General features: G+C 56.0%; 1 protein-coding gene across 1 annotated transcript in view; it reads right to left on the bottom strand.

Annotated features, from left to right (window-relative positions):
• Positions 1-23,832, bottom strand: part of LOC138061796 (uncharacterized) — a 28,850-nt gene extending 5,018 nt beyond the window's left edge. The window contains exons 1-6 of the mRNA XM_068915661.1: positions 23,763-23,832; positions 22,000-22,058; positions 3,298-3,359; positions 2,584-2,731; positions 1,486-1,742; positions 946-1,031 (exon numbers count right to left, since the gene is read on the bottom strand). Coding sequence (XP_068771762.1) covers positions 946-1,031; positions 1,486-1,742; positions 2,584-2,731; positions 3,298-3,324 — 518 coding nt within the window. The 5' untranslated portion in view covers positions 3,325-3,359; positions 22,000-22,058; positions 23,763-23,832. The remainder of the gene's footprint in view (positions 1-945; positions 1,032-1,485; positions 1,743-2,583; positions 2,732-3,297; positions 3,360-21,999; positions 22,059-23,762) is intronic.
• Positions 23,833-27,572: the final 3,740 nt, after the last annotated feature.

The following is a 27,572-nucleotide window of genomic DNA, read 5'->3' as shown; positions in this document are numbered from 1 at the left end:
GCTTCAACACCGTGGAGGCCCATTTCAGGCAAGCACACGACATAGCCAAGAGCTCCTGCCTCGATGGGCCGAGCAGTTGCCAGGGGCTGGTCCCAGTGCTTTGCTCGCCTTCCCGGGAGCAAGGGTATGCTAACACAAGTCCTCCTGGCTGCCACTTCTGACGCTCTTTCCTCTTGCCTCCACAGAGCCCACGGAGAGCAGAGTACTCTCCTTTGCTCCAGTGTGCCCAGATCCATCCATGTGTGAATTCACATCTTGCCCTCCAGCTCGCTGGCACACCCTCCCAGATTCACGCTGTAGTGCTTGTAAAGAGGCCGCTCTGTACCCTCGGGTCGTCAGGGGATGTGCTGCTCAGCAGTGCGCAGGACACTGTGCCAGGACCGAGCTCTGCAGAGCCCTGCTAGACACAGCCTCCCACTGGGCCAAGAAGTCCCTCCTCTTCCTCTCCGCCTTGCTCCCAGAAGGCGCCCTTTAGGACACCTTTCCTTCCCTGGAGTCTCCCAACAGACAGGGCAATGCCCCACACGGGACCTGCATAGGTCAGGTCTTGGACCCACCACTGCACAGAGGCTGTGGCCACGCCCAGGACAACACACAGCCAAAAGCAGACACAGTCTTGACTTCACAGCTTTTTGCCATGTCTTGCCAAAGACAGGGAATGAGGAGGTGAAGCTTGATGAGAAAGGATGCCGACATTCCTCTCTCGGTCCAGTCTATGCTGCGAGTGTAAAACCCCAGCACTCTTCCACGTTAATCCAGGGGAGGCCTCTCCAAGGCCAAAAGAAGAAAGAGCAAGCAAGGAGTTGGCTGGGAGCCCTTCCGTTGGACCAGCTAGTCTTGAACGAGCTCACGAGCGGGCAAGCTCTGGCAATGCAGCACCACCAAGCAGGAGCTGAGAAGCTGCTCGCTTGCTCAGCCACGGGCTACACAAGCAAACATACTCACGTTGGCAGCACACGGATCCCCCCAGGACGCACAGGAAACGCAGCAGCGTCTTTGCCTGACAACACCCAATATTGTGTGCTTGGGTTCTGCAAAAAGGACAGAGACACGGGAGGTGAGGCCAAGGAAGGGATCGCATTACTCACAAAGGCCACAAAGCTTTCTGAGGGTGAGAGAGGCTGCCTCTGCCTCAGGGAAACTCTGCCCCAGGGATGTCTTTCACAAACAGGAGCCCTGCATTGCAATGGAGAGAAGCTGCGCAGCTGTGCAGGAAACTAGCCTCTTTCCCCAGGCCTTTGGGAACAGGATGCTAGGCTGCAAAGAGCTTGGGCTTCACCGCAGACAGCTCTTCCCAGCTTCTGCTACGCTGCCGAGAGCACCAAAGGCAAAGAGCAAGGAGTTCTACAGGGAGCTTGCATTGCTCTAGGTCACCTCTCTCCCAAGGTCGAGAGGCCGCAGCAGGTCGAGAGACTTCACCTTGAGAGTCCTCTGAGAGGAGCTTGGAAGGACTCTCGGGAGCCCGGGAGACAAATCTCAACTTACAGAGAGGAGACTTTTCAATACAATTCCAGGGCCATCCACGGCAAGGAGAAACTCCTTGGAATATCTCATTGTGAGGCTCTTGTTTCGGCTCATCAGAAGACCGATGCCCTTGAAAACAAGGTCGTAATCCTCTCCGAGTCCCGCGCCCCAGCTGAACAGCACCACAATGTCATTCACGCACTCCTTCACTAGCTTCTCGGGAAGGGACGTTGCTGATGACAGCAGAGCATAGTCCAGGGGGACAATTTCAAGATCGTCTAGGAAACAGCAAAAGAGGAAGCCAGTTGGGTAGGGAGCAGTGCAGAAGCCGCCTGAAATACAGCTAGGGACAAGGGGAGACGTGGCCAGCTCCCATGGCCACAGGGAGGCTGCTGGGCCCACGCTGCATGCGTAGAAGACTGCACAGCAGCCCTCAGGGTTAGTCTGGCCACCGCCAGCCCGTCCCCACGGAGCTGACCGTCAGATGTGCCAGCTTTGGCTGACCCCGCTCACAACCCCTGCACACTCCAACGCAAGGCCTCTGTGGCACACAGCCATCAACCAAGTCTAACTACAGCCACAGCCATGGCAGCAGGGAGCAGAAGGCCCAGGGAAATCTGGCCAGGGAGGGGCTTTGCACACACTCTTGCTCCCAGCTCGGGTGCAAGGCGCCTTACAGCTGACTTACACCCCCTTGGAACTGGCAGGAGGCTGTGAGAGCCAGCAGCAACACTGGCGTTTGCTTGCACAAGCTCTGGTGCAGTCTGCAGGGGCAGCACTGCTTTCCTCTCAGCTGGGGTAGAAACAACCGCTCCAAAACATTTCCATCAGACTGCAGTCATCCAACATGGCCTAAGAGTGACTGGTATGGAGGCAGCTCCAAAGCAGGACAGGGGCAGACAGTCTACGTGCATGCAGTGCTAGTAAACAAAAGAATACCCCAACGCCCTCTCGAGAGGTCACTACGTGGTGGGCAACAGTTGGGCTGGGACAAGGTGAAGTTGCTCTCAGGCCCTTTGGGAGGAATTTGCGATGCCTCTCCGTCAGTTCTGCATTGCGTTCAGCTCCCACCCCAGACATGTCCCAAGGGGAAGCAACGGCTTTGCTCTGCCGCCTTACCAGGAATGTCTCTGTTGACATAGCTGAGCCCATGAGTCTGTGCAACTCTCGGAGACAGGTGAAAGCGCGGGATAATCACCTCCCTGTTCACCTCACTGCAGTGCTTCCTCAGGACATAGAAAATGCCAAGCACATCGAGGGCCACGCCCTGGCACCCGGCGAGAAAAAAGGAACAAAGTGCTTTCAGGTGGGCAAATGGACTGAGGAGTCAGCAGGGCCAGAAGATGGTGCCTTGTTCCTCTGGAGGAACAAGGGGGCTGGAGGGGCACTTGGAAAGCTTTGGAGAAGACGCCTTTGGGAGAAGGCCAGATTTTGTCCCCTCCCTCCTTTGCACCCTCTCAATGGTATGCAAAGTAAAAGCTGAACAAACGTTCCTGAGGGAAGAGACCTTCTCGGCTACGTAAGGGCCAAGGGGTGGCCTGCAGTGGAGTCAGCCCTGCGGAGCGGCCCAGGCTTTGTGTTTGGTCTTTCCTTTGCAGCAGTGAGGACTGCAAATGCCCCAGAAAGGGGTGAAGCCTCTCTTCTCCCACAGCTGCCCTGGACCCTTTGGACCAGTGGACAAAGGAGCTGCTCTGTCACACCCTTGTGCACTTTGGGAACCTTCTCTCTTCTTCCCAAGGAGGGGACGCACAGCGCCACGGTGCATGGGGCCCAGGGCTGCTAGCACTGCTGAAAGCATCCCGGCACAAGGGGAGGAGCAGGATGACAACCCACCTTGTTCAGCACAATCTGCTGTAGCATGTACTCCGACACGCTCTCCCAGATTCTCACGACCTCTGAAAAGCAAGGGAAAGACACATCAGGCTCTGAGCCAGCCAGCTCACCACGTTCGGCACGTTCCCAGCCAGGACAGTGACAGATGCAGGTGTAATCACGCATGCAGCAGAATAAGCACACGCAGGACGGGCTGCAGAGGCCAGGTCTTGGCTGCCTCTGGCCGCAGAGTGAGCACAGGAGAGGGCTGGAGCTCAAAGAGAGACAGCGGAAGAGTTTTGGACAAGGCCATGCCACCATCTCACATCTGCAGGGGGAGGGTGTGCCCCAGCTCCAAGCAGCGACTGGACTCCCAGAAGAGAAGCCAGGCAGGGCTGGTCGAAAGGGAAGCGGCTGATTTCCAGCGCGGGCGTTTCAGGCAGTCTCCCAAGCCCCAAGAGAGGTGCACAACCCCTCCGCCTTCTTCAGACAGGAGTCCCCTTGCCTCCCGCTTTCAGGTGCTGGTCTCCAAGGGCAGCCCCTCTCTCTGGGGAAAGGTGGCCATGGATTTCCCCACGGCCAGAGGACAGTGCTGTGCTCCACAGCAGCCTTGGGCACCAAGAGCATCCCCAGGGGTCTCCCCACAGGGCCCAGCTCCCCCGTATTCGGTGCCTGCTTCCACAGGCTGCTCACGGCCACCTGAGCACCTCCAGCTCCTTGGCCCAGCCACGACTGTGGGTGGCCAGAGGCCCTGTGAGGCAAGCAGTGACCCTCGGTGGCTGGGATTCCTGCCTGGGGAACCAGGAGTCCTGGACGGCCACCTCGATCCCTGATCCGCATGGGGCACTCAGGCAGGCACCCATGGCAGCCACCAGCCCTCCCCACACAACGCTGGTTTGGGAGTTGGTGTCCTACACGATCGCGCTCCTGGAAGAGCCCCTAAGGCCTCACCATCATGGCTGAGGAGCCTGAGCGCTGGCAGCTTCACAAACGGGAACTGCATGGTTGTGCCTGTAGTTCCCGCCTGGAAACTTCTCCACTCTCCTCCTCCGCTGCCTCCTCCTCCTTCACACTCCAGCGCAGTGTGGGGAGGGCTGGGCACAGCCTGGGCAGAGGGGAGGTGTCACTGTGAGGCGGGATGTGCCACAGTGACCTCAGACCGTGTCACAGAGCGTGTCACAGAGGGGCTGCAGGGATCCCACCCCCAGACCTTGCTGGTGTGGGATCCCTACAGCAGTGAGGGCAGCTGCCCTGGGTGGTTTAGGGTGCTGCCCCCACCCCACCACCCCCTGCCCCAGGGAGCTCTTTGCTAAGCCAGCAAGGATCAGCACCAGCATCGGCCTTCAAGTCCTCCCTCACAGGCGTCACATGGGGCATCTGAATGCTTGCGGGTTGCAAACATAGACATGGGTTCAAGGGGGTCCAACAAATGGGTACCGCGATGGTTCAGACACAGCTTCATGGCCCAGCTCCCATAACCGCAAAGTGCTGCAAATAAGGACAGTGTGTCAGAGGGGAAAAAAAAATCATCATTCTCGGCTTTCCTTGCTTCTCTCACACCTTCCCTGAGCATCTGCTACAGGTCACTACTGAAGACAGGGCACTGGCTCAGGGGCACCGTCACTTGCACAAGGACGCAAGTGCCCCAAAGGGTAGAGGTCACAGGTGGGACCTACAACAGAGAAGCTCTATTTACCACAAGCCCAGACCTACTTTGGATCCCAAAAGCCCAGGCAGCACAGGTTGCCTTCCGGCCGGGCAAATGCCACTTGAAGAGGAGATAACTTAAAAAAACAAATTCTGTGTCTATTTGTCTACATGACTAAGAGTTCCAGCTTGTCCTTTGATGGACAGCAGGAGAGAGAACAACAGGGTACAACGTCCTTCCTCTACATGCACACACCTACACATACACACACACACACACACACACACACACACACAGACACTTCTTTCCTCTCACTGCACACCACCCTCCTCACCCAAGAAGCTGCGCAGGAAAGAAGGAGGCATTCCGGAGAAATGCTCTAACATGCAGAATCTCAGGACTGAGCTGGCAGCAACTGCAGGATGGTTCACAGCAGCAGCATGGCCACTCCTGCCACTTTGGGACCATCAGCCACTCTGTCCCCTCATCCAGGTCATTGATGAGTAAGTTAAACTGCATTGGAGCCAGTGTTGGGGTGCACCGCTAGTCACTGGCCTCCAGCTAAGACGCTGTGCTACTGATGACAACCTTCTGAGCTTGGCTGCTCAGCCAGTTTTCAGGCCACCTCACTGTCTGCTCAGCTAGCCTGTACTTCATCAGCTTGCTTGTGAGGATGTTAGGAGAGCCAGTGTCAAAAGCTTCCTTTTGCTGCTACTCACAGTCTTATCTTTTGCAGCTACACAGTCCCATTCACAGGCTGGCTATGCTGCATACCCAGGCGTGGCATTGTCTGCTGGTGCTCTGCTAATAGCGGTCACTCTTCAGCATAGGGGGAATGGCCATCCTCAGCAAGGGAAACCGGGCTTCTCTTGTTTGGAGATGAAGACCCCTTTAAATTGGATCCATTCTTTCCTCAGGAACGTGGTTTCCTCATACCTTTCTCTTGTTTGACTTTCAGCCACAGCAACTGGTCTGAAAAAGGAGATTATACTCTTCCCGCCCTCATTCCCACCCCAATAGCTGCTGGAGGGACAGCACCGCAGGGCACAAGCAAGCCCAGGCCGTCCCTGGAGAGCATCAATGACAACCTCCTGATACAAGTTGAGAAAGGAGCCCCTGGGGAGAGCGGCTCTGCTTGACCTTGCACTTACCAACAGTGAAGGGCTCGTTGGGGATGGGAAGGTCAAGGGCAACCTTGGCTGCAGTGGCCATGAGATGGTGGATGGGGTTCAGGATACTGAGAGGAGGGAGCAGGGCAAAAAAGCAGGATCACAACCCTGCACTTGAGGAGAGCAGACTTGGGCCTCTCCAGGGACCTGCCTGGAAGAATCCCATGGTGTGACTGCAAGGTGGGAAAGGGAGGGTCGGATACTGGCGTAGAGAGACAGTCAAGGTTCACGAGGGGTTAAGCAGCATAGATTTAAGAAAGAATTTACCCTCGAATCCCATGGTGTGACTGCAAGGTGGGAAAGGGAGGGTCGGATACTGGCGTAGCGAGACAGTCAAGGTTCACGAGGGGTTAAGCAGCATAGATTTAAGAAAGAATTTACCCTCCAAACTGCGTGGGGAGCCCTGGGAACTGTGGACAAGGTGCGTACCTGCCTTTCACTCATTACCTTAATTAACAGCTGAGGAGTACAAGCAGCTACGTTGTACTACATCTATAGAGTACATTATAACATATAGGCCAGGAGTACAATGCGCTTTCCCCATAGTGCAAAATTTGACAGCCATGACGACAGTCACTGCCAGGGGTCGACCCACGCTGATTCTTTGCACTTTCCGTCGTGCAGTACTTGGAGTAGGCTCATTAGCTTGTAGACGTTGGGTTTGATGCAATGATTTCCCCTCCCGACTGTCCGGGTTTAGTCAGATCAGGCACCCACACAGCACACCCTGTAGACCCCAAACCACCTGGCTGCTGGGTGGGCTGCAAGGAATCTCCTTCCGGGATTGTGAGGACCCCTATCCGCTCATACATCCGTTGGGCTATTTGGTCTCCCTGTGTACATCACAGGGCTTAGGATCCAGTGTAACGGATCGCAACCTTCACCACCTCAAGCCAATTCAAGGCAATGACCCCCTGCAATGATATCCACCCCCCTGGACAGCTACACTATTGCAGGGCACCAAGCAACCATACTACCCTTCATGTATGGCGACTGCCATCTCCATGCTCACAAGGTGACAGCTGTCTGGTTCCAGGGTTATTTCTTTGCGTGGCAATCGCAGAGCCAACCCTGAACTCCCGGGCATGGCTCGCATGGGGTGGTAGGCTTGGGGGCGCAGCCGGTGCACTCTAAGCACCTGTGGCCCCCTTGGCACATTTGAGCATATCGGGTAGAGCCATGGGGTGGGCGGTCCCTGAGGCAGACACCTGCCTGACAAATGTTTTTACTCCAACCCCTGAGGGTACCAGGAGGGGACAGCTGGCACAGTTGCTCTCTGAGCAGTCTGTTCATTCGCCCCTTGCGGGTGGTGGGGTATGTGATAGGTCCAGGCTAGTCCTTGCTCTCCAGCCCAATTTTGAATGCCGTTCCCTGTTAAAGGAGTGCCCCGATCCCTTTGGATTTCCACCAGCAGCCACGTAACCCAATCACATCTTCTAACACTTTAATGGTGTGAGGCTGGGTAGCTGCAGAGCAAGAGTGGGTGTACAAGAGACCAGAGCAGGTTTCTCCAGTGGTCAGGACATATCTATGCTGCTGGCTTTCCAAGAAGGGTCCAATATAATCAACTTGCCACACCTCCCCAGGCTTTTGTCCTCTGCGGATATACCCCTTTTGGGTCCGCAACTGCTGTGGAGCTAAGCGGGTGCAATGCTGCCTGGCCCCATTTGTGCCACTGGCAGATCCCCCTCCGTGCACACTGCTGGCCGGGCAGTGGGTGCTGCTGGTCCCCGCCGCCCTCTCCAGGCTGCCCGCTGTGCTCCCCAACCCTCGAGGGCTGTGCATGCTGCTCTGGCTGAAGCTGCAGCTACTGCTCGAGCAGCTTTGTCCACCTCCGCTCGCCGTCCACCTCCCACCACGGTATGCCGGCTTGCAGCAGGTCTCGGAACATAGTGCCGCAACTCGCCCTGTCTCTGTTTCATGTTTACCTGCCTCTTTCCTGACTTCCCATCTCTGCTCACAGAGGACACCGCTGCTAGCAGAGACAGCGGCACTGCCACTTCCCCCACGGTCACCGGCCCCCGTCCCTCACCCCCCAAAACAGGGAGCACCATCGCTTCAAAAGGTTGTTTCACAGCACCTGACTTTGGACCTAAGGTTTTGCTCGTGGGGATCCAATCCAGTCAACTCGACGGAATAAATGCCAGACAACATTCCGAACTGTCACAGCTAGTTTATGCCTGCTGCAATAGTAGTCCACTTGGTGAGCCAGCCATCAATGCCTGTGGCAGTCGGCCAAGTTAAACGTGCTGCACCCAGCACCCAGTCCATTAGGGAGGGGGAAACGCTTCAGTTTTGCTGCTGCGGGGTATGGAGGGTGTTGCACAGCCTAGGATCCTGGGGCAGAGCCCCCAGCCTATCAAGCTCCTCTCTAGTAAAGTAAAAGGCATCTGCCCCATCACCCCACAACCTTAACAGGCACTCAAAGAACCCTTCACAGGGCTGCTACCTGTAGCACCCTGCATATCCTGCACCTCTCATGCTTTACAATTGCAAACAGTTGTGGGCCCTTGCCAGTTGGCTGCATTTGCTCCGGTAAGCTGCTGCTCTGCCACCAGCCGGGCAGCTACCTTCCTCTCAGGCTCTGTGTCTGACTCTGAACTGTGGGCCTTGTCAGGGTCCCACATATTGCCACCCCAGGTTTCTGGATCCCCATCTGCTTTTTGCACCAGTGCCCGCACCAGCAGGGGACAGACATCTCGCCGCCCCCTCTGTCACTGCCGGCAATGTGCAATGCAGGCAGCCACAAGCAGCACATTGGTGCTCGAGCTTCTCAGCTCGATCCATGGTTGCAGTAGGCACATGGGTGCTCCAGCTTCTCAGCTTGAGCCGCGGTTGCATTTGCAACCTCCGGGGTCAGCTGGCGAGCGTCCTTAGCAGCTTCAGGAGCACTTTCAAACGGCCCAAGTCGCTGGACACAGCAGTATCCTGCCGACTACACCAAAGGTGTCCGCAAGGCAGGAAAGGGAGGGTCGGATACCAGCGCAGACAAACACTCAAGGGTGGCGAGGGGTTAAACAGGATAGATTTAATAAAGGATTTGCACTCCAAACTGCACAGGGAGCCCTGGGGACCACACGGAGGGGTTGCTCATGGGACGTTGCTGGATGTACGGCTCGGACACCCAGGCGGGACTCACCTCGTACCCAAAGGCCCCCTCTTATCGACTACAACTATTTCCTTATCTCAGCTGTGCTAACTTTGAGGAGCTACCGGCCGGGAAGCAGCTAGACATTGTTGACAAAATGGAACATGCACGTCTGGCCTTGACAGGAATTCGGTCAGCGCGCAGAGAGCACGCTCTGGCACTGCTCTCACCTACTCTGTCAGTCCCCTGACTCATCGCCACATCTTCCGCAGGGGTTCTTGCTCCCCATGCTAAATGCAAATCTATTCCTATGCAAATATATTGGCATTCGGCATGGTCTGGTATAGCAGAAGGTAAAACTCCGGAGGGCAACAAATGGCCTTCTCCTCCAGGTCAGCTTTTAGCTCAACATAAGTTTCCATCGAGCTGTCTTCAGTCACTGCTTGCCAGCAGCAGCCTGCCAGCAGGACTTCCCCAGGCCCTTCTCCGCAGAGCTACCTTCCAGCAGGTCAGCCCCCAGCCTCTACTGGACCATGGGGTGTTTCCTCCCTAGCTGCAGGACTCTGCACTTGCCTTTCTTGCATTTCATGAGGTTCCTCTCCACCCATCTCTCCAGCATGTCCAGGTCCCTCTGAATGGAAGCACAGCCTTCTGCTGTGTCAGCCACTCCTCCCAGTTTAGTATCATCAGCCAACTTGCTGAGGGTGCACTCTGTCCCTACATCCAAGTCACTGATGTGCAAGTTAAACCATACTGGGTGCAGTATTGACCCCTGGGGGACACCACTAGCTACAGGCCTCCAACTTGACTCTGCACCATTGATGACAGCCCTCTGAGCTTTGCCATGCAGCCAGCTCTCAGTCCACCTCACCAGCCACTCATCCGTTCTGCACGTCCTGAGCTTACCTAGGAGGATGTTGTGGGAGACAGCATCAAAAGCCTTGCTGAAGTCCAGCTGGACAACATCCACTGCTCTGCCCTCAGCTAGCCAGCCAGTTGTCCCATCAGAGAAGGCTGTCAGGTTGGTTAAGCATCATTTCCCTTTGGTGAATGCCTGCTGAATACACACGTAAACCCAGGCCCTGTTCTTTTCACAGCCCTCTTTTCTCCCCTTTCCCAGAGAGGACAGCTTGTTAAGGCCCATGACTTCAAGCTGGACAACAAGAAGTCCACTATTCAAGCATCACCTCCTCCAGGCTCAGGACACATGCATCCCTCTGAGTAAGAAGTCGAGCAAAGCGAGCAGGAGACTGCATGGATGAGCTAGGAACTCCTGGCCAAACTCCAGCAGAAGAAGGAAGTCTACAGAATGTGGAAAAGGGGACAGGCCACTTGGGAGGAATATAGGGACATTGTCAGAGTCTGCAGGGATGCAACAAGGAAGGCTAAGGCCCCTTTGGAATTAAATCTGGCAAGGGACAACAAGAAGGCCTTCTTCAAATACATCCAAAGCAAAAGGAAGACTAGGGAAAACGTGGGCCCGCTGCTGAATGGGGTGGGTGCCCTTTTAACGAAGGCTACAGAGAAGGCAGAGTTACTGAATGCTGCCTTTGCTTCAGTCTTCACTGCTAAGGCCAGCCCTCAGGAATTCCAGACCCTGGGGACAAGAGAGGAAGGCTGGAGAAAGGAAGACTCTCCCTTGGTCGAGGAGGATTGGGTTAGAGATCTTTTGTCCAAACTTGACATCCACTTGACATCCATGGGCCCCGCTGGGATGCACCCACGAGTGCTGAGGGAGCTGGTGGATGTTATCGCTAGGCCACTCTCCATCATCTTTGAAAGGTCCTGGAGATCAGGAGAGGTGCCTGAGGACTGGAAGAAAGCCAATGTCCCGCCAGTCTTCCAAAAGGGCAAGAAGGAGGAGCCAGGAAACTCCAGGCCTGTCAGCCTCCCCTCCATCCCGGGAAAGGTGATGGAACAGCTCCTCCTGGAGGTCATCACTAAGCATGCGGAGGACAAGAAGGTGATCAGGAGTAGTCAGCATGGATTCCCCAAAGGGAAATCATGCTTGACCAACCTGATAGCCTTCTCTGATGGAATGACTGGCTGGGTAGATGAGGGCAGAGCAGTGGATGTTGTCCAGCTGGACTTCAGCAAAGCTTTTGACGCTGTCTCCCACAACATCCTCATAGGTAAGCTCAGGAAGCGTGGGTTGGATGAGTGGACGGTGAGGTGGATCGAGAACTGGCTGCATGGCAAAGCTCAGAGGGTTGTGGTGAATGGCGCAGTCAAGTTGGAGGCCTGTAGCTAGCGGTGTCCCCTAGGGGATCCTGCCCCTCTCCTCAGCCCTGGGGAGGCCTCACCTGGAGTACTGTGTCCAGTTCTGGGCTTCCCAGTACAAGAGAGACATGGTGCTACTGGAGAGAGTCCAGTGGAGGGCTACAAAGATGATGAGGGGACTGGAGCATCTCTCCTATGAAGAAAGACTGAAGGGGGAGTGTCGAGAGGATGAGGCCAGTCTCTTCTCCGTGGTGCCCAGCAACAGGACAAGAGGCAATGGGCAGAAACTGAACCACAGGAAGTTCCATCTAAAGCTGAGAAAATACTTCTTCACTGTGAGGGTGACACAGCACTGGAACAGGTTGCCCAGAGAGGTAGTGGAGTCTCCTTCCCTGGAAATATTCAAAACCCGTCTGGATGTGATCCTGGGCAATATGCTCCAGAGGAACCTGCTTGAGCAGGGAGGTTGGACTAGATGATTTCCCTTCCAACCTAAACCATTCTGTGATTCTGTGAGTCACATGTTCCTCCAAACGACTGAATGCTGCGCTACTGCAGCACAGCACAACAGCAGCTAACACCCATCTCCCTTCCCCATCAGTTTCCCCAGCCAGGCCCAGAGCCCTCCCTCTTCCCAAGAGGGGAGAACAGCACTGCGCAGAAGCGGCACAGAAAGCAGCTGCTCTCTTCCTTGCACGCTGCACCTGCTGCCCTGACTCTGACTAGCCAATGGGGTTCTCATGGCTCCAGGCCTTTCTGCACCCGCCCTGCTGCAACACTGCCTGAAAGCACCACTCGGGCTCACCTGAGGGCTCTCAGACAGCCCCTGCCCCCTGCCACAGCCCAGGCTTCGGGGCCCAATCCCCTTCCAGAGAGTCACACAAGCCCCCCCCAGCAGAGCTGGGCCCAGCAGCAGCTGCTCCCAGGCAGGAGCCTTTCCCAGCAGAGGCTGCCCTGGCGGACAACTGCTCCCGGCCGGCCCAGCCCCGCCGCCCCCCACCATCACCACGTGGGGGAGCTGGGGAGCTCTTCCAGGAAGCCAATCCCTTGTGGGCCCCAGGGAACAAGACTGGAGTCAAGAAACCTGACTTTTGCATCACCAGCAGTACACTGGCCACAAGGCTGCCCACAAGTTTCTGGTCACGGTTACCTCACCCTGCTCTACAGGAAGGCTCCCAAAAAACCCCCAGGAAAGCCATGCCCAACCCCACAGGTGCATGTAACAGTGGTCAATTCCATGCCAACAGTGAGTGCATGTACCACAGAGAGGGGGCCAGGAGTTACCCTCAGGGCACCTCTAGGTCAGGGCCTGCAGCGCATCCCCCTTCTGGGGTTTGAGCTGGCTGAGGTAAAGAGTTGAGCTGCCTGAGTCTGAGGCCAGCTCCTTTGCTGATAAGAGCTGTTGTGAAGAAAGCTACAAGCGAGGGACTGCCCCTCCTTGCCCTTGGGAATGGCTCTGAAGCTGAGGCTGTACTGCTGGCCCCGACCTGCGCTCTGCTGCAGTTGTGCAGCACCTCTGTCTGTGCCACGTCTTCTGCCTCTGCGAGCCTGACCTGGAGCAGCACCTGCTCGCTGGGCTTCCTGGTGTGCCCTTGGCCCTGACTCGTCACTACACGCTTGCTGGCTGAGCCCTGCACTGTGTCTGACCTGACCACCCTCTCGGGGCCCTGATCTGCACCCAGCCGTACCACTCTGCATCCTGGCTCCTGTGCAGAGCAGCCGGCTCCTCATGCTGCCAGACAAGAAGACCACCCCCTGCTCCCAGAGAGGTTGTCTACACTGGCCGGGGGAACCACACAGGCATGGCACGCACAGGCCCTGGTCTTTCACAACTGCTACGTCAGGCCATAGCAATAAATGCGAGGGAAGGACCAAAGAGGGCAAAAGCACACCTGCCACAAGTCTCTGCACTCCAATGCACACAGCCTGGAAACAAGCTGGAGGAACTCAGGCTCTGCCTGTGGTCACGCAGCAGCAGCATCCTTGGCGAACGTGGGCTGGCGTGAGACCGCTCACCCAGCTGCAGTGCTGCACCAGATGGCTACAAACTCGGCAGCAAAGACAGCCAGGGAGGGCCTGTCTTTCCTCCTCCGGAACACTCCTGCTGCTCCTGAAAAGCTGCTCCTGACAACAACTGGTGTTTTAACAGCTCCAAGGGTTTCCTGCAGAACAGGCAGCATCCGACAGGGGAGGTTCCTGAAGAGGCTGAGCAGTCATGAAGGGAAGGAAAGTCTTGTGCTGCCCAGAACCATTCCCAAGAAGCTGGTGGGAAGGGGAAGTCAGAAGAAAGAGTGGTGGGAAAACGCCCTGCAGGAAGGAGAGCCACCTCCCGGGTGGCCTGGGCGTGCAGCCAGCAGGTCGAGGGCAGTGGGGCTGCCCCTCTGCTGGGCACTGAGGAGACCGTGCCAGCAGGGCTTGGTCCCAGCAGGGGCTCCCCAGCGCTCCAGCACACGCAGGGACACCCGGGAGCGACTCTGGCAGAGGGGGCCCAGGCCGCGAAGGGGCTGGAGCACACAGCCCCCGCGGGGAGGCCAAGACCACCTCCCTGGCGCAAGAGCAGCTCTTCCCACAAGCTCGAGGGCCCACGCAAAGGAGGCCAAGGAGAGCAGCCTGCAGCCCCATGGTCCCCTGCCCACGGGGGCACCCTCCAGCCCCCACCATCCCCCTGCGGGGCACAGCCAGGTAGGGCCCCCGCAACTGGGGAGCGGGTCAGGTGTGCCGTCACCACGGCCTCCCCGTGTCAACAGTGACCTCAGCGCCACTGTTCCAGAGCTGTCAAGAGGCCGGTGGTGGGACACGACCCGGGATCGCGCTCTCCACTCCTGCCTGCCATGAGCCAGCCGGAGCGACTGTGGGCCAGGAGGAAGGGGGCGCTGCGCATCAAGAGGAAGGTGGGTGCCACCGTCTGGGACCGCTGCGCCGCCCTCCTCCAGAGTGCCCCAGCCGCCTCGGAGCCCGTGGAGGAGGAGGAGGAGCCCATGGAGGTGGACCCCGCAGAGGGGCAGCTCGCCCTGTGCCTCGTGGACCTGCCCCAGGGGCCAAAGAGGAGGAGGAGGTGCTAGCCCGGCAGGAGGCCCCCCCGCTGACCACCAGCTGCGGCACAGCCCCCCCAGCAACACCAGGCTGCTGCCAGCACCCAGCCACGGGGAGCTGAGCCCACCAGCCGGGGCACGCCGAGGATCACCGGGCCGCCCGTCGCCTCCTGGACCGCCCTGGACTGCCGGGCACCAACATCTGCCCGGCAGAGACAGGGCCCACCGCGGGGACACATCCCTCCCACGACTCCCCTCCACCTCCACTGCGGGACAGAGACAGCGCCCGGGAACAGCTCCCACCACCCTGCCACAGCTCTGTTTAGGCTACAGGTTAGGTTATAGGATAGATTTTTTTAGGAGTAGGAGTATTATAGCATTTAGCATTAGGGTTACTCTAGGAGCATTAGGGTTCTTAGTGTAGGGTTGGTTAGCCTATTCTTAGTGTGTAGTTGTTGACAGTTAGTTACAGTTAGGTAGAGGATTCTTAGCTCACAGTGAATATTCTACGTGTAGGGCACAGTTTATTATCATTATTATCATTACGTATAGTTATTACTTCTGTTCTTTGTAGTATTACAGTTATTAGTTATAGGCATTATTCTTAGTTATAGCTTTAGTTATTCTTCTTCCTCCTTGTACGGTAGTTCACGGTATAGGGTAGCATTAGGCTAGGTAGCTTCGCGTTGGTTACAGTAGTCTTAGTGTGTAGTTAGTCACAGTTCCAGTAGTCTTAGGGCAGTTACAGGAGTCTTAGTTCACAGTTAGTTCGGTCCTCCTCAGGGTAGAGGTAGTGTCTTTGGAGCCACAGCGAGAGAGGAACGCACAAGAAGGGAGGGACTAACCTGGGCCAGACCTTCACAAAGGCCCTGCTCCCAAAAGGTCCTGCAGCACCGAGGCGGCAGCACTGCCACCAAGCACCATCATGCGCACACGTGCACGGGGTCCCAGGGCAACTGGGCTCAGTCAGCTGGGCTACGAGGCAAGGCAAGAGTGTGTCTGTGCACAGCTGCTTGTCGGACTGGGCCCCCACAATCAGACTCTTTCCCACTACGGAAAAGCAGCAGGACTCTGGCATCTCTTGCACGACACGACATGACATGAGGGACTTTCACCAAACACGTGTCTTAAAGCCAGTGTCTCCAGGTGCAGGAGAACGCCCCATGCAAAGTGACTGTGGCCACGAGCGTGTGGGGCATCTCTGCCTTCCTAAGAAACCTTGGCAGGAGCCTGGACAAAGCACTAACAACAGCAACTTGACTTCGTATCTCTCCTCAACGCTTGCATCTCCTGAACCGCTCGCAGTGTCCCCTCACCGGTGGTTGATTTTCCATTTCCTGCATCTCTACAGCAATCCTGGAATCTTTCTGCAGTGCACACTCAGAGGGGTGCACCTGAGAACCTGTAAAGTGGACACCTCAGAGAGATTTGGCATTGAAAAAAATTAAGGAGGCATTAAGGAAAGCGCTGGCTCTAGGGCTCCCTGATTATAAAAAAACCTTCCCAGCTGTACATTCAGGAACAAGGGGTTGCCAGGGGAGTGCTGACTCCAATGCTACGTCCCCAACCCAAACCAGCCACATATTAGTTAGTACAAGTGGATGCCATCCTTTTGGGGACTCCTGGACGTATCCGTGCGGTGGCTGCTGCAGCAATCATTGTTGAGACATGTCCAACCATGCTTCTGGGACACCCTCTGACAGCACACGTCCCACACAAAGTGGAAATGTTATTGAAGAATTTTGTGTCTCACGTTCCAGCTCCACAGCGAGCACATAAATATGAACTACTTCTCTTAATGATGGACAATGTGACTATACAACATTGCAATACATTGAATCCAGCTACCCTGCTTCCCTTGCCCAGCAACGGAGAAAAACATTACCGTGAATGCACTAGGGTAATGCAACTTGTGGAAAAACCTCGCCAAGACTTACAACAGACTCCCTTCCCAAACCCAGATTTAGTTTTGGACGTAGATGGATCTTCCTCTTATCATGAGGGCAAGCGGCAAAGTGGCTACGCGGTAGGATCTGATTTTGACATACTGGCAGCTCGGCCCCTAAAACCTACTACGAGCGCATGAGGGGCCGAACTGGTTGCTTTGGCAAGAGCAGCAAGACTTTCTACAGGTAAAACTGTTAATATTTATACTGATTCAAAGTATGCTTTTGGAGTTTGTCATGCAGTAGGGGCACTATGGAAAGAGCGAGGGTTCTTAACCTCCGGCGGAAAGAACATCGCAAAGGGCCCACAAGTCCGCAAACTGCTGGATGCTATTCAAGATCCTAAACACAGTGCTATTCCTCATTGCCCTGCACATCGCCAAGGTAGGCCCACCGTAGAAAAAGGGAAGAATTCTGCTGATTCAGCTGCCCGAGCAGCTGCCTTGCAATGGGATGTTTTGTTATGCCCCACTGCGATGGATGGACCAGACGTGTCCCAGCTATCCAACATACATGACAAAGAATGTACCAAGGAAGAAAAGGAGAGGTGGGAACAGCTTGGAGGGGGACAAGGCAAAACTGGAATTTGGACAATCGGAGGTAAGCCTGTATTGCCTAGGAAAGATCTGCTACCTGTGGCACCATGGCTCCATGAAAAAGGACAAGGCGGAATTGAAGGTGTTGCGGCACAAATAAAAAGACTCCTGGGCAGCTCCAGAGAGATATGCAGCTTCAAAGTAAATATTATCCAGCTGTGATCAATGTCACAATGAATAGGACAGCAAAAACAAAATGAGCAAAGGTGTGTGCAGAAACTAACCTAACCTAACCTCAAAATGGCCAGAGGTTTTAAGTTAAAGGTACATCCGAAAGCATACATGGGAACCAAAGTGGGAAGGAGCGTACACTGTACTTGTGTCTTCCTATTCTGCAGTTAAAATTGCTGAGCGGCAATCCTGGGCTCCTCATTCGCATGCTAAAACACACAATCCACCAGAATGCTTATCGGAAGAGTCTTCTTCATTAGAGGATGTTGTTTGGAAGCGATGGAAGGATGGAGAGCAATTCGCTGGGAGGCTCTCACCACAGATCCTTAGGTACGGCAACAGGCTGCTACCAAGAATGCCGCACATACTGCATGGGTAACTATGGTAGCCTCGACAAGGGGTCGCAGAGAGAAGCACATCTTTTGCTGTTTTGCTGATAAAACGGTTACTTTGGAAAGAGAAGAAGAAATGGGCCGTTGTTGTAGTAAGACCTGTCATGCTGAACAATGTTGTACAGAGGTTCCTGTGAACGCTCATGCGAGTCTCGAGGACATTTCTATGGACGGTCGCATTGTGTGTCAGGTAAAACATGACTTAACTACTCCTACGATCACTAGTAGCATTACTCCCACTACTCAACCTCCCACCCCTAAACTAAAACTTTGGACATATCTAATAGGACCGTACGTGATGAAGAAAGGAGGTCAACAAACCGTGCTGCTTAATCCAACTTGGTCCTTCAAACAAGTAGAACTCAGCTTGCAAGTAAACATCACAGGGCTCAAGCCCCAACGCGCGCCTTTCTTGCAAAACGTATACGTTGCATGGGAGACATGGTTAAACAGCAGGGAACAAAACCTAAGAAAACGACACATCACGGGCCTGATGGGGACTGGCCTAGGTGTATTAAATGGTATCGATGCAGAAGTGCTGATGAATAAATTGGGCGCACCCACAACAGATTTGTTTAAGCTGCAACATCCGTTGCCATCATCGTTGACCGCAGCAGGGAAAGTACAATGGCTGATACCAGACCTGCTACCTCGGAGGGAGGAGATTAATGAGCAAGACCACCGATTAACAATAGACACGTTAGGGGTACTTCAAGGAAACACCTCACTTGCCCTTAGCTGCATTCAAGCCCAACTTTGGCTACAAACAATAGCTGCCTCAGGAATAAGGGAAGGGGAGAATGGTATGCTTCCAGCAGAAATCCAAACATTAATATGGGAAAAGAGTGCCGTATCGGACCGGAAATATCAAGCTGGGTGGCAAATGCCTAAGTTTACATTCAGTAAGGAGCAAAAAGTGATAACTGCTTTTGCCCTCACTATTCAACAAGCATGGGGTAATGTTAGATCACAATAAGAGTTTAAATTTGCGCGTGTGTAACTTCACAATGCTAAAGGCACGTGGCTGCAATTATCCAAGCCCAGTAACAACTCCTCAGTTACTCCAGGAAAATTATTCATTGGGTCATGAATTGTGAGATCACCAGTACCTACTGGAACGAATCTCCATCTAGTGAAGGAAGTACTACACCATGACCAACTGCGGACATTGCTCCACAAGGTCAAAGAAACAGGGAAAAGCACACTGATGACCGTAGAGCATGACAGAACAACAAATTCAAGTGAGACTTGAAAGAGTCAAAAAGGACGCGGCGTGTCAATGGTGGGAAACTTTGTTTGGGTGGTCTCCCACCGCTTCTGCCTTCCATAATCGTTTGCTGCATCCTGTAGTGATTCTGCTCTGTCTAGGCATCGTGTGCTTTGCACTCACCTTGGCATTGTATATCAAATTTCAGAGGCGGGCTGCTCGCCTTGGAAAATGGATAGATTACGAAGAGGAACAGCCAGAAAAACAAATGGGGGGTTTGTAAGAAAACCACTGTCATTTCCATTGGCATAACCTTGATTCAACTTAGCATCAGTGCTTGGAGCAGTGAAGCCTGCAGGCCTAAGCTTGAACTTTAACCAAACCTGTGGCATACTGCTGACAGAACAACTGCAGAACCAGCTCAAATCAGCCCTCAAAGACACAGCACACAATGGACAGAGGTCTCGGTTAACCTCCGGATAAGATAAGGCGCTGTGAAGCAGGAACAGCAGCAACTGTCCTGGGATGTAGACACGAACCAATCAAAAGGATAGAGACCACCCACTCAGGAAAGAAGCCTGGAAGAGACTGTCACTGGCAGGCGGGGAAATAAGACTGTAAGGAGTATAATCACCCCCACATTTCTTTGTTCTCGGTCCCTCTTTGGAGGCACCCAGCTCGAGCTGAAATAAACCATCGTATAAGAGTCTGATTCGGACTTAGCGGTGAATGCCTGGGGACCTTTGTAACAATATAAAGCACATTAATCCCTGTGGACATGGTTTTCTGGAAAGCTTGGGACATGCAGCTTACTTCACAACATATAATGTTTGTTGTCATCATTTTACTGTGTGTGGAGGGAACAGGTGTGTGCTCATGTGCTAATCTTGTCCTGCAGTACACAACAACTGTCACAACTCAGACACGCTGAGGCTGCATCACACACCTCTCCCATCCCAATGTATCCTGCATATGAATCCTGGAAAAATGGTTTGGGCAAAACTGAGCTCTACATATTTCAAATCACAAAGGTTTCCAACAGTGTCAAAGGGTGGACAATGTCACAGCCTGCAGGCAAGACGGGGCCTCCTGCAGAGCACAGCCCCCATGCCAGCAGCATGCGCTGGTGCCTCCCTCCAGTCGGCAACCCCCTGGGGTATCCGCGGCCTGAGGCACCTCACTGCAGAGCCGTGGGGGAACATAGTGATTGAAAATGGGATGACACCGCAGAAACTCTCACCACTTCCGGGGAACAGTGGGGAAATTAGGGATCAAAAAGTAGAAAAGGGAGTTGTAGGGAGTGGAAGTTGTTGGATAAAACACAGCTGGGGAGGGGTTTAAGCTGCTGCTTTCGGGGGGAACAACAGGGAGAATTAGGAAAGGTTAATGCCACCCTATATGGTAAAGACCCTGCTCCGGACTGCCCCCTGGACACCAGTCGGTGAGAAGGGGATGCCCACACTGCCATTCCTCCGTGACTGACAAGGCATCGAGGCATCGGGAGCCCCAAGACAGCAACTTAGTTTTGAGCCCAAGGTGAGTGAAGGATAACAGTTTAGTGCTTGGCCAAAGCAAAGCAGCCTGTAAGACTGCCATGTAGGAGCAAGCAATAAACACTTATAAGGGGGCAGCCGTGCTGCACCGGGAGTCCTTGCTCTTTACACGTCCCTCAAGTTAGCGAACATCTGACAGAATCCTGGGCATGAGGCCATCCCTGGTGCAATGCCACATGGCCGTGCTCACCTCCCCGGTGCTGATAATGCAAGGGAGGGCAGGAGTCAGCATGGCCGGCTCACACACACCCTGCCCATCCTTCTGTGTGCGCTACTGCTCACTGGAGTGCTGGGGACTGGCCATGCCATCCCAGTGCCTTGGATGCAGCCCCACAAAGCTCCCCTGTTGTGAGGGCAACAGCTACTAGCTTTGCCTTCGCATTCGCTGCCAGGCCCCACAGCGCACACACGCTCCCATGCCCTACCTCACCACTTGCGCTCCCAGCTGCAGGCAGCTCCTCTCCGGGGCCCAACTCGGGCACCCATGCTCCCCGCAATACACTCACCTTGCCAGCCCTATCTGCCCCAGCCTTCCAGGTAAACGGGAGGAAAAAAAGGACTAGGGGGGTAGGCAGGCATGGGAACAACTTTCCCAGGCAGGTTGCACTGTCTCCATCCTTGGGCAAGCCCAGCCGGACGTGGCCCCCGAGCCACCTGCTTCACTTCATGTCCTCTGCACAGTGGGTGGATCGGAGAGTTGGAGACACCCAATTTGCAGATGCTCAGGGTGACCCAGGGCCCACAGCTGCGTGCCATCGCTGCCAGGCTCTCGGCAGGCGGGCGCACAGGCCTCAGCAGGAGAAGCCTGATGGGGGCACTTTCCTGGGCGCTTGGAGGATGAAGATTGTCTGCATCCCCTGGTAGCGCACCTGGGGGCTGCTGTCATTCTCCAAGCTCTGGAGGACTGAAAGGGGAGGAAAGAGAGTGGCAAGCGAGCCCCATATCGGCAGAGACCCCAGGAAGCTTCTCCAGAAACGGACAAGGGGGAGCAGGGCACAAGGCGACTGGTCCCTGCTCAGCGATGCCCCAGATACCCCCAAAATTCCCTCCAGGACAGTCTGCCAGAGATCTCCGAGCCAGGAGCAGGCATGGGGATGCTCTGCCCAAGCCTGGCCCCCTCCCCACCAGGCACGGCTGAGCCCACATACCCCACGTATGGCTGCAAACCTGCTCCAGCTTCTCCTTATGCCAGTCTATGAGCCTTCCACCAAGCGCTAGGGACACATGGCCCATCAGCGAGCACAGCCCAGGAACTGCGGGCAGCGACCTGGGGCTGAGGAAAGGGACCCAGCTGTTGGGAACAGGGTCCCAAAGCTGGGAACAGGAACCTGGACTCTGTGGAGCACCTGCCAGGCCTGGGGAAGGGCACAAGCACATTAGGGAGAGGGAGCCAGGGGTTTTGGACAGAGGCACAGGCCGCGAGAGAGGCACAGGCCGCGAGAGAGCCACCTGGGACTTGGGAGAGGGACGCAGGCATTGGGGAGGGGGACACTCGCTGCTGCCCCACACCTGCCTGGGGGGCACGAGGACCCTCCCAGCCTCCGTGGGGCAGATGGGGAGAAGGTCCTCGTCCTCACCCCAAACTGCAGCCGAGCGGCTGGGGCACCTTTCTGCCAGGCCAGGGGCTTTGGCAAGATACGTTCCTATGAGGGCAACACACTTCTGGCATCTCTACACTGGATCAGCACATTGCCACAGTACCTTTTAGGCAGGCCTTCTCAGCGAATTCTTCTTCCGATTGCTCATCTTTATGCACAAACCTGGAAACAAAAAGGTGACACTGGCTTCAGTAAGCGGCAACAAAGGCCCTTGCAACAGCCAGCAGGAAGGTGCTCACAGAGCCACTGCAGAAAGCATGACTGACTCCTGCCTTCAGAAATACCAAACCCTTCAAGGCTGAAAAACCAGAACCCACACTCAGATGCTTTGGAGACTTGGGGGCACATAAAAGGGTCAGCACACAACTTGGAAAAGAGACCTCACATACTTGGGCAAGGGGTATTTTTCAATACACACTGCACGAGAACACCACTGCGCTGCAGCAAGTTATACCTTAGCCTCGACCCAGGCGACCTTCCTTAGCGGGTGGAGCTCCTCACGGCTGACCTGGAGTTGGACAACACAGGGGGAACTGCACGTGACCACACTGGAGTCAGGCAATCAGAACTCCGTGCTGAGCAGCTGACTCACTGCAACAGGCCTCCCGGCATCCCAGGCTCCTTAAGGAAGGCAAAGAAACCGCAGCGCCTCTCACCATCACAGCAGCTCCTTCTTGGCTGAAGCTGGCCTAACAAAGTACAAACAACACCCGTTTCCCTCACTCTGCAGCATTAGTCGCCAGGCTTCACTAGACCCTTCTTTCCTTAGCCCTTTCCAAGCCACGTGACCGACAACCCCCCACTCCTTGCTCAACGGAGCTAGCAAGCTGCCTCACGTGACCTCTCTTGTACGCAGGCTAACCTTGGCCACCGCACGCGTGTCTCTGTGCGCTCCTGAGGACGCACACAAGACGCTCAGGTCCCCCACAGCTACGGCAACACTGGGCATCAGCACAAGCTTACTCAGGTGCTCCTTCCATGGTAGGACAGGCAAAGAGGCAGTGCCCACAGAGCTCTACGCACCAGCTCACCAGACACACAGGTATTACAGGCTGCTCGGGCTGCCCTGCGTTGACACCTCCTTAAAACTACACAGACATTGAAGCTGCCTGTCGAGACATCCCTTCTCCTCCACCAAGGAGTATCTGCATTGTCACCAAAGAGACCCCTTTTCACAGGGCACACCTGCAACACACTCTCTGGCTATCCCACACTCACTGGGCCCTTAAGAAAACACTCTCCTTCTACACCTACGTCCCCAAGCTCCGGCCCTGCCCTTTTCACAGCCCTCTCCTCTCCCCTTTCCCCGACAGGACAGCTTCTTCAGGCCCACAACTTCAAGCTGCACAAGAAGCAGGGCACTCCTCACACAGCACAGCCATCCAAACAACTGAGCGCTGCACTTCTGCACCACTGCCTGAAAGCACCACTCGGGCTCACCGGGCGCCTCACAGACAGCCCCTGCCCCCCGCCACAGCCCAGGGTTTACTTCCAAAACTCCTCCCAGCGACCCAGAGGGCCCAGGGCCACCAGCGGGCACCACGCAGTGCCCGAGCCGCGACACCGGGGCGAGGCTGCGCGGCAGCCCCGGCAGCAGCGCCCCCGCCCCGCGCCGGGGGCGCCGCCAGGCAGCGGGGCGGGGGCAGGCGGCGGGACGGCTCGGCAGCCGCCACGCGGGTCGGCGTCGGCGGAGGGGGCCGAGGGACGGCGGGGGGGAACCGGGCCCAGCCAGGCCCAGCCGGGCGGCAGCCATTGCCACACCTGCTCCCCCGCCCGCCTGCGCCGGAAGTGACGCCTCCCGCCCCACGGCCCTTCCCCCCAGCCCCACCGCGCTCCCCCATCGGCTCCCGCCGCGCGCGGCCTGACCGGGCTGCACACGCCGCCTGGCCGGCGCCGGCGCCGGGGCCGGGGCAGCCGCGGGCCGCACGCTCCGGCCCCGCCTGGCCGTGCCGCCACAGCGCCTGCGCAGAGCCGGCCCCGCCCCGGCCCTCAGTGCCCCTCCTCCGCGCCAGCACGCCTGCCCAGAGCCCCGCCTGCCCAGAGCCCCGCTCCCCCCGCCCACCCCCCCTCTCCCCCTCTCCCGCGGGGCAGGCGCAGGCGCAGTGCCGCCCTCCCCCTGGGGCGTGTCCCGCCCCGGGAGCCCACGAGCCGCGGGAGCCAATGGGGAGCACGCGGCGGAAGGGGGCGGGGTCTGTGGGGGGGAGGCGTCCCGTCCAGGCCGTGGGGGCGGGGCCTGGGCGGCCACGGCTGCCGCTGGCTCGGCCCTGGCCCCGGCCGGCGGCGCCTCCGCTCTCGGGGCTCGGGAGAAGCCGCGGCGGCCGAAAGCGCCGTTCCCGGCGGCCGCGCGGGGAGCCGCGAGCGATGCCGCAGCCTGTGGCGTGCTCGTGTGCCGGGGAGGCAGCGACTGCTCCCTGGGCGCTGGGCCCGAGGGTGGGGAGGGCGTGGGGGGCGGCGGGGCTGGGCCGGCCGGGAGCAGTTGTCCGCCAGGGCAGCCTCTGCTGGGAAAGGCTCCTGCCTGGGAGCGGCTGCTGCTGGGCCGCTCTGCTGGGGGGCCTGTGAGGCTCTCTGGAGGGGACTGGGCCCCGAAGCCTGGGCTGTGGCAGGGGGCAGGGGCTGTCGGAGAGCCCCCAGGGGAGCCCGAGTGGTGCTTTCAGGCAGGGAGCAGCAGCACACACGGGAGGATGCGCAGGGTGCGCGGGGGCCGGCCATGCTGGCTCCTGCCCTCCCTCGCATTATCGGCACCGGGGAGGTGGGCACGGCCATGTGGCGTTGCACCAGGGATGGCCTCGTGCCCAGCATGCTGTCAGATGTTCGCTAACTTGAGGGACCTGTAAAGAGCAAGGACTCCCGGTGCAGCACGGCTGCCCCCTTATAAGTGTTTAGTGCTTGCTCCTACATGGCAGTCTTACAGTCTTACAGCTTGTTTACTGCATAACAAGATCAGCATACGAGCACACAACTGTTCCCTCCGCACACAGTAAAATGATGACAACACACATTATACATTGTGAAATAAGAGAAGCTCCGTGTCCCAAGCTTTCCAGAAAACCACGTCCGCAGGGACTAATGGTCGCTGTGATGTAGTGTGTTGACAGCGCCAAGTGTTTTCTGAATCTCATGGAACACTGGATTGTCATTTTGGGGTATAAAGGTACAACGGTCTTCCCCAGTGAGGGTACAAAAGGTGCCTGTGGCAGCTAGGAGGAAGCTGAGTGCCCCTGATTTTACAATGCCATTTGCTGTATTGCTGATAGTTCAGCGGTAAGGGCTTGCACAGCCTCACGAGTAGGATTGGCTATGCTTTCCCAAATTAGCGCTAGCTTTTCCCCACAGGGCCGTGGTCGGTGCAGCATAGTGTAATTCTCGCTGCCAAGGGTTAAGCAGCACTAATATGGAGTTTCCTCCTCCTCTGGTTGTCTCAGACCATATCTGAAGGGTTGAGGTAGAAATAGAGAGGCTTCGGTGTTGGTCGTGGGTGCCCTTGTGTTCTCCCAAATGGCAGGGGCAGCTGCACCTCTGGGCCACCTTCTCCCAAAATGGTACCAGGAAGACGCGCCCCTGTCTAATCGGGCTGCGGCTGCTACACTGCGAGTCCAGCGGTATCAACCCCTTAAGGTTGGAACATCCCACTTCCAACACCATAAGCGTTGTGTTGTGCGAAGGTGAGGCCGTGCCTTGGATTGTTTCAGATGTCCACTAACTTAAGGAGAATGGTAAAAGAGCAAGGACTCCCGGTGCAGCACGGCTGCCCCATTTTAAGTGTTCATTGCTTGCTCGTACATGGCAGTCTTTCAGCCTAATTTGCTACGGCCAAGCACTAAAATATTGTTCTTCACTCTTGGTTCAAAACTAAGTTGCTGCCTTACGATCCCTCGATGCCCGGTCAGTCAGGGAGGAATCGTGGTGCAGGCATCCCCTTCTAACTGGCTGGTGTCCAGGGGGCAGTCCAGCTGTGCAGAGCAGGGTCGACACTGTACAGGGTGGCATGAACTTTTCATAGTTCTCCCCGTTGTTCCCCCCTAAAAGCAGCAGCTTAAATCCCTCCCCAGCTCTGTTGTCTTTTTATCCAACACCTGCAACTCCCTTTTCTACTTTTTGATCCCTAATTTCCCACTGTTCCCCGGAAGTGGTGAGAGTTTCTGCGGTGTCATCCCCTTTTGCATCACTATGTTCCCCCACGGCTCTGCAGTGAGGTGCCTCAGGCCAGGGACATGCCAGGGGGTTGCCGACTGGAGGGAGGCACCAGCGCATGCTGCTGGCATGGGGGCTGTGCTCTCCAGGAGGCCCCCTCTTGCCTGCAGGCTGTGACACCTGCCAACTCATCCACTGCCAAACTGTTGCCCCAGGTCTTGAATAAAAGAGGAAAACCTGAGTGTGCACTGCAGAAGACTCCGCAATTGCTGTACAACTGCAGGAGATGCAACATCGACCACCGGTGAGGGGATGCTCTGGCAGAGAAGGGGGAAAAGTCTATAGTCTCTGGGCTGCTGACATCAGACTGAATTTGCAAGAGCAGCACGTGGGGGCCCTGGGGATTGCATCCGCTGAAATTGTCTGCCTGCAGCAATGTTGTGTCGCCATATTCCTGCACGATGCGGATCTCCAGAGCGGTTCATGAGATGCAAGCGTTGAGGAGAGACACGAAGTCAAGTTGCTGTCGTTAGTGCTTTGTCCAGGCTCCTGCCAAGGTTTCTTAGGAAGGCAGAGATGCCCCACACGCTCGTGGCCGCAGTCACTTTGCATGGGGCGTTCTCCTGCACCTGGAGACACTGGCATTAAGACACGTGTTTGGTGAAAGTTCCTCATGTCATGTCGTGTCGTGCAAGAGATGCCAGAGTCCTGCTGCTTTTCCGTAGTGGGAAAGAGTCTGATTGTGGGGGCCCAGTCCGACAAGCAGCTGTGCACAGACACACTCTTGCCTTGCCTCGTAGCCCAGCTGACTGAGCCCAGTTGCCCTGGGACCCCGTGCATGTGTGCGCATGATGGTGCTTGGTGGCAGTGCTGCCGCCTCGGTGCTGCAGGACCTTTTGGGAGCAGGGCCTTTGTGAAGGTCTGGCCCAGGTTAGTCCCTCCCTTCTTGTGCGTTCCTCTCTCGCTGTGGCTCCAAAGACACTACCTCTACCCTGAGGAGGACCGAACTAACTGTGAACTAAGGCTCCTGTAACTGCCCTAAGACTACTGGAACTGTGACTAACTACACACTAAGACTACTGTAACCAACGCGAAGCTACCTAGCCTAATGCTACCCTATACCGTGAACTACCCTACAAGAAGGAAGAAGAAGAACTCAGAAGAATAACTAAGACTAATACCTATAACTAATAACTGTAATGCTACTAGGAACAGAAGTAATAACTCTACCTAATGATAATAATGAGAAGAACTGTACCCTACACATAGAATATTCACTGTGAACTAAGAATCCTCTAGCTAACTGTAACTAACTGTCAACAACTACACACTAAAAATAGACTAACCATCCCTACACTAAGAAATCTTACTACTAAGAACCTTAATGCTCCTAGAGTAACCCTAATGCTAAATGCTATAATACTCCTACTCCTAAAAAAATCTATCCTATAACCTAACCTGTAGCCTAAACAGAGCTGTGGCAGGGTGGTGGGAGATGTTCCTGGGCGCTGTCTCTGTCCCGCAGTAGAGGTGGAGGGGAGTCGT

The sequence above is a fragment of the Struthio camelus genome, chromosome 21, assembly GCF_040807025.1.
Source record: "Struthio camelus isolate bStrCam1 chromosome 21, bStrCam1.hap1, whole genome shotgun sequence".
NCBI classification, from domain to species: Eukaryota; Metazoa; Chordata; class Aves; order Struthioniformes; family Struthionidae; genus Struthio; species Struthio camelus.
The sequence above is the reverse complement of the archived record's forward strand: the minus strand, read 5'-3'. Positions and strand labels throughout refer to the sequence as shown.